General features: G+C 46.2%; 1 protein-coding gene across 1 annotated transcript in view; it reads right to left on the bottom strand.

Annotated features, from left to right (window-relative positions):
• Positions 1–15049, bottom strand: part of SARS2 (seryl-tRNA synthetase 2, mitochondrial) — a 206352-nt gene that overhangs the window by 109945 nt on the left and 81358 nt on the right. Inside the window, exons 4-5 of the mRNA XM_069206905.1 lie at positions 1096–1236; positions 875–929 (exon numbers count right to left, since the gene is read on the bottom strand). Coding sequence (XP_069063006.1) covers positions 875–929; positions 1096–1236 — 196 coding nt within the window. The remainder of the gene's footprint in view (positions 1–874; positions 930–1095; positions 1237–15049) is intronic.

Consider the following 15049-nt stretch of genomic DNA (forward strand, 5'->3'; position numbering starts at 1 on the left):
CGACAAGAGGCTGGGGCAGAGGAGGAATAGAGACACTGGGTAGCAGTGTAAATAAAACAACAATAGAGGGTAGGGGGAGGGATGAAGGAAGCAATTGACTGGCTGGTGCGAGGGGGCAGCACCATGGAGATAGCTGGAAGAAGTGATCAGAGTGGGGATGGGATTATTTACACAAGAAAGAGAGCAAGAAAAGTTCTGAATATAAAATAAAAAAACAGTGTACTGACTAAAAGCCGCAGAAAAATAAAAGCTATAAATAAAAGAATGGTAAAGAGCGATGCTCTTGAGAAGGGACAAATACAAGAAGAGGAACTAAAGACACAGAATAACAAACAATTAAATGAGATTGATAATTTATATTAGAACACTGGAATGCTGGGAGCTCTTCTGAAGACAATGGAGAGGCTCAGGGCTAATAATGTGCTAATAATGGCTGGTTAAACCTAGTGATCCAACATTCCAATGTCTGTCTTTCAGTTTATCCCTTTTTAATTTAGGTCATTTTCTCCTCACTGGGTGGAATGTCCTGATAGCCTCAGGCTCTACTGGTTGTTCAAGGCCATCTCTATTGTTATATACCCTTACCACAGGGCCTTTAACAACCGGTACAGCCCTCAACATAGGGCTAAAAGGCTATAGTATTTGTCTTTGGGAACAAACCTTTAAAAGCGATCTGTAGAAGAGACGTATAAAACAAAACTGTTAATGTGGGGTGAACTTGCTACGCCTCAACGTCTGCCAATTGGCAAGACTTTTTGATGCTACAATAAAAGATTCAAAATCTACTATCTCGAAGTCAACAAACTTCACACCAACAACGCCAACATGGACATTATGTCTAACTCAATAGGGAAAGCATTCCATTGTCACTCACCTGGTTTCTTTCCAATGACTTCGACTATTCGAGCATTGCTCTCATCTCCAACTGGCTGAAAGAAGGAATATAAATCTCAGAGTGAGTTACTATATAGGCCACAAACATCTGAAAGAGGTGCGGCCAGACCTCCTACACCAAACCCCCGCAGTTATCCACCACTGTCCCAGCCCACAGTCTTCATGCACTGTACACCAATAATATCTTCCGATCCCTCTTACCACAGCAGGGTGGGTTCTGTTGGGCAGCTCCAGAGCCTTAAGGTAATACTGCTCGTCCAGCTCATACTCTTCCTGGTACAGACTTGTGAGCATCTGACGTAATTCCTTGCCACGTTGCCGGAGCAGAAGATGACGAGGGTGCTGTGTGACAGATAGTGATGTCAATTAATCAATTTATTAGTGTAATACTTAATGTTGGGGGCTCAGAGAGTTCAGCAATCAGTAAGGTACAGAGATAGAGAGCACAAGCAAAGCTCCAGAGACGACGGGTCAGAGCTATAGAGAGGCATCACTCAAGCAACACAGTGAGAGGAAGGTCAATGATGGGGAGGATGCTGGGGATAAGTGATGAAGGGCACATGACAGGTACCACGGAGAGGGGTGTTCAGTGATAGAGGAAATAACACTACTAGGCCAGCAGTAAATAAGTGTTTTTGATGCCGAAAACAGACTTCAAAACATGCTTTTTAACTGAAAGTTTCACTAATCACTGTTCAGGTGAAGTATTCCCTTTTGCAGACAAGCCTTTTAATGTTTCTCCTAGCATTTCCTTTCTTTTATTTGTTGCCTATCATTGTTGGGCAGCAGTAGCCCCATAGCAGATTCCGGATCTCAGTCTCTACCTACTCAACAGTAGGCTGCACAATGTCTCAATCAGGCTTGAGCGCTTGATTTGGCCAACCGGAGGGGCCTGGGGGACGATGTGGCAGCACCGAGGCCTGCTGGGGCAAGAGAACGGATATGGAGGTATGCTTTGTGGGATTCTGGAATGGCAAGTAAAACCAAAGACGTCGAAGAAACTGACACACAAGAGCAAGTCGAGCTCACGTTGGTTTTCCACTTTGACCGTTTTATCTTTTAACTTGCTTGCCACGCTCCTATCGGTCTATTCTATTATAAAATAGGTTGAACAGAGTTTACTTAAAAGCTGTCTTTGGAGTGTGGGAACAGGATTAAAGAAACGGTCAAAGAGATTGTTAGTAGAGGTTGTGACGAATGTCTTCTCATACAGGAGAGTGCTGTGCACTGAAAATGGACCTCTGGATGGATGGAGAATTGCACATGCAGAGCTGTGGTGTGAGGGTGGCATCGCACATGTGGGGCTGGGAGGTCAGTGACCTTCTCACATGCAAAGGCAGAGATAAAGGAACATCACAAATACATTAGAGAAAGAGAATCACTGACAAAACGGGACAGCACAAGTGTAGAGGAGGTCAGTGGTCAAAGGAGGCATCAAATTCTATTGCAGGAGTTATGAAGATGCACCATACATTCCGCTCGAGGGCGTCAGTGAGCAGGAGAGGACAGTAAACGAGTAAGCACTGAACGGTCAGAGACCGGGGGCAGCATCTAGTATGAAGTGGTAGGTCGTTTTTAGCGATGGAAGGGGACATTACATTTATAATGCTTGGAATGTCATAGAGGGAGCAAGGGCAATGTCAAATGCAGCACGAAGGAGTCGGTCGCTGTCACTGCCATATGAGCCGCTCCTATCTACAACTGATCCGGTGGCTAACATGCTGTAGTTGGCATGTGTGGGAGGTGCGTTGAGGGAGTGTATTTGACCACACAAGTGCTTCTATTGGGTCACAGTGAACTTAATAGCACTGTCAAGCCTGTTAGAGCCAACAGAAGGTGCACGGCTAGAGGAGGACTAAAAAATGAATGCATGGGTTGAAGATGCATGCTTGCAGACATCCTAGACGGGGAAAAAGTGGGCTCCATGTGTAAAGGCCTGAGGTGCTCTCCAGTCATGTGGCTGGGATTGCAGTTATGCAAGAAATGTTAAAACAAATGAATTAAGGAAGAGGAGAAAAAAACATAAAGAAAGTGTTCAAAGATCTTTTTTGCAAGGAAAGTTTTTTCAAGTTACCAATGTTTGCCGTTTGTGAACGTTGCAAAGTTTCACAGTTCTTTCACCTGCGCAAAGTTTTTTCTCACTGACGTGAGAATTTTCAGACTAGAACCAGCAGATTGCAATTCCCTCTTCCAGCATATCTGCAGCATAAATTCAGGTTAGAAAATGCAGGCACACACTTTTCTGCACGTTTGCGTTTGAAGAGGGTTTCTATGCACAAAGGCCTTAAAGAGGAGAAGGAAGCCCATCGTCCTCATTAAGAACTGCTTTCTAATCCGTTTTCGTCCTCAAAGGATGGTTCATGTCTGAAATGTGATTGCAAAATAGTGCCAAATGACCAGAATATTGTTACCACTCACATTTCAGGAGCAACACAAAAGGATGATGGACGGAGTGCTGAACAAAGCAAACACTCACCCCCAGTCACAGATCTGGGTTTAATCCATCGTCATGCCACCCCAGTTTGGACCCAGCCGTATGCAAATCAGTCTTGACCCTGTTCCTCATGGGAACAGTCCAGCCCGAACTGCCAGGCCAGGTCCTCCCTGGACCGGAAACAAGCTTCCTGGGACCCGTTTCAGGGTATCACCCTTTATCAGCCAGGCTAGCTTGCATCCAGTGGCACAGTGAGCAAGGGACCCACGTCTGGGCATACCCTTGCACCTTAGGGCAACTTTAGCAACACAAAAGGATGATGGACGGAGTGCTGAACAATGCAAACACTCACCCCCTAGTCACAGATCTGGGTTTAATCCATCGTCCTTTTGCTCACCATGCCACCCCAGTTTGGACCCAGCCGTATGCAAATCAGTCTTGACCCTGTTCCTCATGGGAACAGTCCAGCCCGAACTGCCAGGCCAGGTCCTCCCTGAACCGTAAACAATCATCTTGGGAACGGTTTCAGGGTATCACCCTTCATCAGCAAGGGTATGCCCAGACGTGTGTCCCTTGCTCACTGTGCCACTGGATTTAAGCTAGCCTGGCTGATGAAGGGTGAAACCCTGAAACCGGTCCCAGGATGCTTGTTTCCGGTCCAGGGAGGACCTGGCTTGGCAGTTCGGGCTGGACTGGTCCCATGTGGAACAGGGTCAAGACTGATTTGCATATGGCTGGGTCCAAACTGGGGTGGCATGGTGAGCAAAAGAACGATGGATTAAACCCAGATCTGTGACTGGGGGTGAGTGTTTGCATTGTTCAGCACTCCGTCCATCATCCTTTTGTGTTGCTAAAGTCACCACTCACATTTCGCCAGATGATATAAGTCAGAAGTTAGGCAGGGAAAAACGGTGATATTCCAAGTTTCACAACGGAGGTAAAACATGCCGTGTAATCACGATATTCCTTTTCAGAGATGTGGAACCCACAAGGAAGTACCATTGCAACCTATAAATATTGCAGCCTGTTGTATTAGTATTAATAGGTCCAGCATTACCTCTTAAAAAAAAGAACAAAAAAACAGATCTTGCAGAATGAGGGCCCGAGTGTTTTCTGCGATGACCATGTTTCAAGTGTTAAACAAGTATATATACTACACAGATTGTCACGAAATTCAGGAATTTCATGGGGATGCTCCGATGCAAAAAATATTCATGTACTACATAAAGTACACAGCTTTCACAGAGGTTGCAAAAAAACAGAAACCTCGCCATCTGCACACACGATGTACCCATATATTCTCTAGTGGGCCTGCGACATCTAATTAGGAGGGTCGACTGATGAGCAATATCCAAGTACCAGGACATAGGGCATTCCCTGGTGAGAATGGAGGCACAGAGAGGTGCCATCTCAATATTGTTTCAAGTGTGGGAGGGACCGGTCATGTTTCGCTCCCCCCGCAGGGTGGCACTGGTCATCGTTTTTTCACAGGGAGGCTTCCAAAGTATTCCCCAGTTTGTCAACTTCCGTGGAGAAGAGGCTCGGGTAGACAATTCTTCCAAACATGCTCCAGAAGCAGGGTAGAGCTCTAAAGGGAAGGACTGAACTGGCCTGGAAACGCAGCTGGATGTGCAGTGATGGAGGGGGTTCGTCACACGTGCAGTGCCGGGATCCAGTAAAGGAGGGCCATCAGCCATGCAGTGCCTGTGGAGAGCTGATGCAAGGAGAGGATTAATGATAGCTGTAAAAGGGACATTGCCATATGGCAAGGGACATTGTGGCGCGAGTCACCAATGAACCTAAAGTGCAGGCTGCACGTGCAGATCTAGCTGAGGTCAGGGATGCTCTGGGCAAATCAGTGGCACCGCACATACCACCCTCAAGGGGCAGGTGATCGGTAGTAGGAAGGAGGGACGCATCACCCATTCGGTGCTGAAGAGAGGGGATGCCACCTTCGTGTGGCAGCCTCCGACGGACAGCATTTGATGGACAGAGATCGATAGGGGGAAGGGGCGGTGTCTCACACACACATGGAACAGAGGATGTAAGTGTGGTGCACTCAATGGAACATCGTAGATGGATGACTGGACATACCTAAATAAAAGAGCTATTGGGTGGGTGTTCAGCCACAATGTAACGAGGTACTATAAGCATAATGGATATGCAGTTGGCTTTGATGATGGGTGGGGGTGTCATCATTCATGGAGTAATGGAGTGTAAAGGATGGGTAAGAAATCGGTGTTAATTTTATATTTAGTTTAGCCCGTTACCAAAAGATGTCACCGGGATGTAGAGAAGAAAATCCCAGGAGCTCTGCTAGCTTTGCTCCAAACCCATCTCTGCAGGTGGATAGAAAGCAAAGAACCGATCCGTTTCGGTGCTGCATCCCGAACTGTGGCAAGTGCCTGACTGCAGTGGGGTGTGGTCACCGGTGCCCTGCCCTGCAGCGAGGGAGGACCACGACTGCCACACAGCAGACATAAAGGGACTTAGGCCCATCAAGAGTCACAGGGTCAATGTCTCGGTTCTGGGCAGGGGTTGAAACCAGGCTAACAAGTGAGGAAACTGGTACCAGGCGATGTTTGAGGCTGGAACTGGATGTGCTTTTAGAGTTGGGTGTACGACGCAGTTCGCACACGTAGCACAGGGAAGCTCAGTGACGTCTGAGGGAAATATATCCTAGAACCTGTAGGAGCTATACGTGAGACTTTAACAGCACTCTAACACAAATTAACAAGTAGGTCCTGCTTCAAAGTGCTCTTAAATACACGGGAAAGGGAAGTTAGTTTAACCACCTTTAAAGTAAGCGTACTGTGGGGCGAGAATAAGAGAATGTGTCCCTTAATCAACTGCGTCTAGAAATGTGAATTGGAATGTCCACCTGAAGATTTGCTTCCACCGGTCAATGTACACCTTCATGTCAGAGAGGGGCTGAATAGTCAGTCATAACCGTAGTGAGGATTTCATTTTGAGTAAATAAGTATGGTAATACAAAAAATAGAAGATTAAAATCTGCATGACGTTTTGCGGACAAAAAGACAATTTTCTCCAGAAAGCAAGTCTTGAATACTGTGATTACCCTAAGAACGGTTTCACCCTTGCGATATTCCCCAAAATGTTGGATATAGGGATACGCAGTCTATTGTCACCAGCTAAAAGCGCACCGGCTATCTTTGCTTAATAGAGACACAAGAAAAGAAAGGCCATGGAACAACAGTGCCATCATGTGGAAAGCGGCAGAAATGTCTCCGAGATGTTAGACTTGTAGCTCTTTGTATCCACAAATTACTCTGACATTGTCGCCTGCCTCGGGTACAGCATTTAGCAACATCGAGGCACAGGTGCCAACTTCAGATCTTCAAGGAATTCACTCATTATATGAAAATTACGTCTGAAGTTCACAGGAACATTTTCAACTTTTATAGTACATTCTCGAAAAAGGCACATACAATAGTATTGTATGGTTTCTTACAACTATTTTGGATTTTCTGAAGCACTTTCCAGGATGCACCTTTTATGTATATTTATTGCCTATCTCAAACTTCTGAATGTTGTGGTACTTTAAAACTGCTTAGTGCTAGAAGGGTCTAACCCTTAGATAGGGCCTTATAGTACTATTGCTACCAGAGACATAAATCACGGGGTAATCAGAGATAAAAATAAATCGCCATGCATGAGGCCCAGGGAATGGCCGTGGGAGGTGTACGTGGTCTGAAACAAGCAGCAATGTAGATGCCAATGGCACAGGGAGGGGATCCCACATGGAGATTTGGGATAAAGAGCACAGATGAAGGGACAGTGCACCACAGAAAGGGTGCCACGCTTTCATCATTCAGCCAGCAGCGTCAATAAGTGACTGCTAACTCTCTCTGCCTTTGTATGATGCCACCAAGTCTAGAAAGCACGAGATTAACACCGAGATGACTTCTTGGCACTTTAGACATTAACACAGATTTGTGAGACACTAATGCCAGTGTCTCACAAATCTACTCAGGAAATGGCCATATTTTATCTCGCCTTCCAAAGGTCGTGCAATTTCCCGCCCAATAACCAGAGGATGGAAGAGTACGCCCAAGTTTGCCGATTGTAACTTTGCAAAAATTGGGTGCCGTCATCCAAAACTATAATGACCTTAGTTGGCGGGTAGGAGAGTAATAATTGAATATGGACGTAAGAGGGAGGGCTATAGGAAAAGAGTTCTATAGAGTCACACACAAGGCGCTAAATGATATATAGAAAAGATCCACAACAGCCAGTATACAGCAACCAAAAAGCGACATGATCCCTCTTCCTAATGCTGGTAATAAGATGTGCAGAATCACTCGGGATCTTTTTAGAGGCAGAAAAAAGGAGGGGGGGACGGGGACAATCTTGGGGACTTTCAATTGACCTTATACAAATTGCCCGAGGTCCGTGAGCCGCAGATTCTGATAAACGAATAAAATAGCATACTTTTGAGGTTAAATAGAAAGGCAGGCATGTAATCATAGTATGTAAGTATATTGTATTGTTATTACCAGTCTGCAAAGTAATTTGATTACATGTAAAAAAAAATGTTTCTATTTGTAAGGGCTCTGGGTGTTAAGAGTTTTAAAGGGGTTTGTAGGGGTCAGGTGTGGGTTAAGAAAGAGGACAGTGAGAGCAGTAAATGTCTTTTTGGCATTCAGGGGTGGGTAAGGGTACTGAATAGTAAGGGGTTTTAAAAGGGTTTTTCGGGTTCACCGGTGGGCAGTAGTTAACGTTGCCATGGGTATTTTAAGCTTCAGTGGGCAGAGGTAAGTGTAGGCAGAGGATGTTGGAAATGTCCCCTTTTCTGCAGGGTCACCCCAATTTTCTTGTTGCTGAACTCTGGGCCTGATTTAGAGTTTGGCGGATGGGGTTACTCCATTACACATGTGACTGATATCCCGTCCGCCGTATTACGATCCCATTATATCTTATGGGAATCGTAATACGATAGACGGGATATCTGTCACGTCTGTGATGGAGTAACCCGTCCGCATACTCTAAATCAGGCCCTCTAGTTTCACAAGATATAGAACACTATGCACTTTACCCCTGCTAACCAGTCGTAAAATGCTTGTGCTCATCCTTTAAACATGGTAAAATTGGTGTACTCCTTGTTGGCATATTTACCTTTCCTATACGTTACTAATATATGGTAAGCAGAGTGTACCTAGAGCTTGTAAGTTTAATGTCACCAATGGGCTGCAGCACTCATTGTACCAACCACTAAAGTGACAGAGTAGATCCTGTTTCAGGCCTGCCACTGAAGCCTGACGGGGCAGTTTTAAACTGCCAATTGGACCAGTCAATGTAAACCTTTTAAGCAGGCCTAAATCTTCCTCTTAAATAATAAGTAACCCCTAAGGTAGGCCTTATTGCACAGTGTGTGGTGCATGATACTTAAAAGTAGGACACGTAGGAGCTTAGCATTCCACATACCCTAACAGTGAAAAAGCATAAACACTATTTTCACTGTTTCAAGGCCAGTTGCTTCTATAGGGAAACAAGGGATTACATTATAACACTTTATAATGCTAATTTCAGATTAGTAATAGATAGAGAAACATTTTAAGAACTCTTTTTAAAAGTTACACGAAATTCAATGTAATGGTAAAGTTGAATATTTTCTTAACTAGTATGGAAAAGATACTTTTGAAAAATTACCTTTTGTCTACCTAATGCCTCAGGAGGCCTTTCTATAAGTATTCAAGTCATCTGACAGCTTGGTGGCTCCACTGTGGTGAGATGTGAAATGCTCCCAGGACAGGAACAATGACAATTGGGTGTGGGGAGGTGCTGTCCTCTCCTTGACAGGACTGCCTGGGGGCTGTGCCCAGACCCTTAGTGCACTTCAAAAGGGCCCTCCACTTGCACAGGCAGATGTAGCTCACAACCTGGCCTACCTCCCCTTTTGTCCTTGTAGTCAGCCAGGCACCAATCTCAGTGAGAGAGAGAGCAGCCCCAGAACTGGTTTACAATGACCAAAGAGGTGGGGCAGTAAGCATCCTCTTTGACATTAGAGTGACATATCTTGCTTGAATGTCACATACTGCTTGACAGTTGGGCTGGAGGGAGCTTTGATTTTACCACACATCTGTCTCTGTGTTTGGCGAAGCACAGGAACTGCCTAAAACGGAATTTTGGTGTTAGAAGGACACTGGGATTGCAATAGTATACTCACTATGCACACCCCCAGACCTCAGAGCCCAAGTTTATTGAGGCCAAAGTCTTCAGCCATCTTGAAAATATCCAAAGTGGGTAGAGTTAGCCCTGGGAACTTTATTCTATTGGTTAGGGCATCCACAAGGGTCATTCTCACCCACAAGCCTGAGCCAGGCATCAATGCAAATTCCCCAGCAACCCACTTCAGAAAAACACCTTGACCTGTGGAACATCAGAAGAGACTGAACGTGCTGTCTGAGATCCGAGAAGAGCCCAAAAGGACTGGACCTGCCCCCTACTGTACCAAGACAAAGAAGTGGACTTCAATGGTCATAAGGCTGATCCCCTGTTCAAGCTACAGGGATACAACAAGCTCCAAGAGACCTTTCGCACAACTGGCTGAGGTGATCAGTGGCACCTCGACCGGTCTCTGCCTGCCATCTTGTGAGTCTCTAAGTGCCTTCCCTGGTGTCCTGGGGGTTTAAAATTGTAATTCTGTGATCGATTAGGACCTGAAAGACTAAAGTCAGAAGGTAAATGCTTTGACAGGACAAATCTGGTTGGTGCACTGGACCTGCGCTTCATCGGGGTCAGCGTCAAATTTTGCTTAGGTCTCAGGCTACCATGGCCAGGACTATCACTAGCACTTAGTACTTCTTGGCAAGAGGTTTTTAGGGTTCGGGAGAGGAAAGAGTTACAGGGTGCCAAGGGGATTTTAGGGTTCAGGAGTAGGTAGATTAAAGGGAGGTTAGAGATGTTTAGGGTTCTGGGGTGAGTAGAGGTAAAGGGTGGCATGGGGTTTCTATGGTTCAGGGGTGGGTAGAGGTAAAGGAAGGTAAGGAGTTTCTTTGGGTTCAGGGTTGGGTAGAGATAAAGGGAGGTAAGGGGTTTTAGGGTTCAGAGGTGGGCACAGGTAAAGGGTTTTTAAGGTTCAATGGTGGGTAGAGGTAAAGAGCGGTAAGGGTTTTTAAAGGTTCAGTGGAGGACAGAGGGAAAGGGTGCCAAGGGGGCTTTAGGGTTCAGGGGCGGATGGAGGTAAAGGGGGGGTAAGGGTATTTTTGTTTATAGAGGAGGGTAGTGGTAAGTTAAGGTTAGGGCTTTTTAAGTTCAAGGGGCGGGAAGAGGTAAAAGGAAGAAAGGGAGGTAAGAGATGCCAATGAGGTTTTATGGTTCAGGGGTGGGAAGAGGTAAAGAGAGGTAAGGTTTTTTTAGGATTTAGGGGCAGGTAGAGGTAAATAGAGGTTAGGATTTTTTTAGGGTTTGGGCTGGTAGAGATAAAGGAAGGTAAGAGGGTTTTAGGCTTCTGCAGTAGGTAGAGGTTAGGGCAAGCAAAGTGTTTTTAGGGTTAATTTGTGGGTAGAAGTAAAGAGACTAAGGGGTTTTAGGGTTCAGGGGCAGGTATAAGTAAAGGGTTTTTGAGGTTCAGTGGCAGGTAGAGGTAAAGAGCAGTAAGGGGTTTTTGAGGTTCAGGGGAGGAAAGAGGTAAAAGGTGCCAAAGGGGTTTTCAGGTTCACCGGTAAGTAGAGGTAAGGAGGGGTACGGGCTTTTTAGGATTCAGGGGCAGGTAGAGGTAAACAGAGGTTATGATTTTTTAGGGTTCAGGCTGGTAGAGGTAAAGGAAGGTAAGAGGGTTTTAGGCTTCAGGGATGGGTAGAGGTAAAAGCAGGCAAAGGTTTTTTAGGGGTCAGGTGTGGGTAGAAGTTAAGGGGGTAAGGGTTTTAGGGTTCAGGGTTGGTTGGAAGTAAAAGCAGGTACAGAGTTTTCAGGGGTTAGGGGAGGAATGAGGTAAAGGGGGTAAGGAAATTAAATAAAAATATGGGATTTGTGTATGGTAAATTCCCTCCCCCACACCCAAAAACAAAACAAAAAAAAAAGAACAATGGAGTTGGCCGTGCTGACATGGTAACTAACAATGTCCTTTAGGTCCACAACAGATGTTAGCAGAGAACGCTTATCTTGCTATCCCAGCTTGTCAGAGATGGCTGCTTTGGTCATTGCAATGCGAAAGTTAATGCCAGATTCCCTAAAACAAACGTCACAACGTCCTTCGTCCCCTTTTGCAGGGCTCTCATTTAATGAAATGAGGTTCTAGTTATTCCATAACGTCCCTCATCTCACCTTTTGTTCAGGTTCAATTACCCCATCTTCTCCTGGGGACAAGCACCAACAGGGCCCCAGCTTCCTCCTTGCCCCGCAGGCTCAAATTCAAGATGCAAGTAGGGTAGTGTTGAGAAGGGGCTGGGCACTAGATGATTCTTGGCCATCCAGTGAGTGTTGTATGAAGATCCCGGTCCTCCTCAATAGCCGGGGCAGCAAACAGACAGCAAATGCAGGTTTCTACTCCTCTCCCTTTGTTCTCGTGGGTGCAAGCTGCAAGGAGCTGTAACAGGAAGCTTTGATGATGCGATGTGGGCGGCGGCAGGTCAGCAGGTCAAGAGCACTGCTTTTATAAGTGCAGTTTTCACTTGTTAATGCATTCGAAAGGTGGAGATGATCTGGAAAATTCTTCTGTTCCCTTATCTCCCACTCCTGTCCTGTGTCCCTCTCACTCCAAAATCTGGGGAGGATAAATTTCCTGTTTGCCCCACGCCTCCAACACCCATTGCTGGAATTCTACAGTATGTGTTGCTCCCATGCATGTCAGTTCTGGATTTCCTCCAAGTGCCACCTCCTGATTACTTACTCAAACGCAAACCACAACAAACCCCAACATGTGCTTTCAAAAAGAGAGAGAACCTATAATTTAATCTCCCCTATGACTCTTTTTTTCGATCTCCATTTTGAATCCAATTCCCATCCAGGTGATGCAATACACAGTGACTGAAAGTGCTCAACCTCCTCTGCGTGCCTTGTATGTGCGTGCCCATGTTCTGCTTGTGCTGACTTTGCCAGTTAGTTTCCACTCACTGCTCGTAAGAATGGGGTCCTGGTGGTGGTATCCCATAGATGTCAATCCGTGGGGTTTTTCGGGCCGGTGGTACGAGCCAGGCAATTGGGGTGTGTCATTGGTCACTTTAGACTCTGGTGGGGTTAAGGTGACAGTTTAGTGTCACTGTCTCTTAGGTTGGTACCCCTTTCTATCACTTGTGGTCCTGGAGGTAGGAGCTAGTCAGGTTTTGTCAGTGGTAGGCCTAGCAAAATTGTGAGCTGGTATTACACTTTCTGGGTTATTCAAAGGTGCTTTAGTAATAGTAGTAATGGTGGATAAAGCACAGGCAGTCAGGGATGCATTAAAGGTGTTGCTTGAGGCTGCTAGAAAAGATCTTCTACAGTCTGATATTTTGTCCTAAGCGTGGATGGGATTTACCCGCCCAAAGCACTCTGCGATGAGTGGGGTGGTTGCTGCAGTTTTGGCTTGCTCTCCCTCTAAGGCGGAGGAAAATGGGAGAATCATGCGCCCTGAGGCAGATAATGGAGAAGTTGTAATAATAAGCGACATCGCTGGTAAGGTGAAGTCACTTACCCTTGAAATCTATCTTTAACTGAAGGGAGGCCGCAGCAGGGCTTGTGTACGCGTATCGGGAAGGAAGAGGTCTGCCAGTGTGAATCGCCGAGCACCTGAGTCGAGCGCTGCAGTGAAGTTGGTCAGGGCGTCCTTGGCCATGCCTTTCCATAGTGCGGAGGCAGGGGCTCGGACACAGGTAGCAGCAGTATGATTGCGCAACAGTGATGATGCAAGCCCACGTGATAGCAAGAGTGGCGAAAGAAATGAAGGACTTGCTCCTTTCCTCAGTCGGGTGTGAGCGGGGCAATCCTTCCCAACTTGTGAGGTACGGCTCAGTGCAAAGACAGAGTATTTGTCACAGTATCAAGGCACAGAAACAGGAGAAATGTTCCACTATGGCTCGTTTGCTACATAGGTAATGGATAATAAAGAAGCAGGTCAGGATTTGATTTTCGGGAGCTCTCCATGTAAAGTGGTAAATCAGAACGTGAATACAGTTATGGTAGAACAAGGGCAGAGGAGTTTACAGCAGCCGGATAAGAAAGGCTCACAACAGTCTGGAGCAGGTGGTAGTGGTAAAGACAGCTGGGTTTGGGTAGATGATGGGTTTGATCCCCATAGTATGCAGATGGGCAGTCAAAGTTAGGACCCAGGACCATCCATTCCACCTGTTGGGAGCAACCTGATGTGCAATGTTAGGACGATGCCACAGGAATTAAGGAGCTGTGTCGAAAAGAGCACGGACAGGTTAGGAGGGACCTTCATTACCTGGTCTGAAGAGAGGGATAGTTTTGTGGCGACCTTCCTGATTTCGAGGGATGGACTTCTACTGTCACAAGCTGCTACCTCTGATTACATTAATTGGAGACATAAAGGAGTTATGATGGGGGTGGGGGATGGCGAGAGGCCTGGAGTGAGTGGTGGTGTGGATGAGTTAGAGATGGAATGTGAATTAGACTACAACGATGATGAGGACAAGATAGAAGAGGGGGAGATTCCCCACTGGAAGGAGGTGGGTGATGGCAGCAAGAAGGGTTCAGGGGAGAGGCACGCTAATTTGTCTTGTATTAGTCTTGTTTCACAGGAGGGGCTCTCGAAAGGAAAATCTGTTTGGAAGGTGCCAGCAGGTTGTGCCCAATGGGCACAGGAACACACAGGAGCAACACAACAGAAGCAGCGCTTGCAATCAGGTGAGAGGCAGTGGTGGAAAGGTTGGGATTTTGGGGATGGGCCGCAAGTGTTGATGTTGGGGTTGGTACAGTGGGAGTGGATAAAGGGGTTGGTATAGAACCTGAGGATGGTGAAAACTAGGGGAAACAAGGGGAACTGCAACAAAGTGGGGGAAAATGATGCATCAAAAGGGGGAAAAAAAGGGTACAACTGCTGGTGGAGTTTGGGGGGACGGCGAAGAAGCTAATGCAGCACAAGACCTGGATATAGTAAAACTGGACAGCACATCTGAAGGGGTCAAAGGGGATACAGACAAGGTAGCAGTTTGCAGACTGCTCCCGTACATGGGTGCATCTATGCCTTTGGGTGTTCATCTTTCTAATACAACGAAGGGGAAAATTTGGGAAGGTGAGTTTATTGATGTTTATATATTGTTGCATAGGGAGCTGCAGGCTAAGGCGGGATTCAGGGAAGTGGCTTGGGAATTAGCTAGGCACCCGAGAGTTCTAACTAATATAAATACGTGGACATCAGCGTTTTTTTATATACACAAGTGTCTACAGTGGAAAATTCCCAGACAGATTGGTGTCCATTTTTAAATACATGGATACTATTTGAAAAGCACATGCAGAGTTTTGAGCTCGTATGGCTCCATTATGGTGAGGAGTTTCAGGCTTGGATAGTTTTGAAACCAAGCAAACCTTGCGAAGAGGTGGATAATGAATTATGGGTGCAATGGATGTATCCGCAGAGGCCACCACCCACAATGCATACAGCTAGTGGTGTGGCAGTACCTAGTCGGCCTTTTTACGGGAAACCCACCCAGGGAGGGGTGGGAAGCTGGAATAGGGGACAAGGCAGCACATCGGGGGCTTGCTGGAACTTTAACAGAGGTTTCTGCAATAGAGCCCTTGGTAAATACAAACATGAATGTTCAC

The sequence above is a fragment of the Pleurodeles waltl genome, chromosome 9, assembly GCF_031143425.1.
Source record: "Pleurodeles waltl isolate 20211129_DDA chromosome 9, aPleWal1.hap1.20221129, whole genome shotgun sequence".
NCBI lineage: Eukaryota > Metazoa > Chordata > Amphibia > Caudata > Salamandridae > Pleurodeles > Pleurodeles waltl.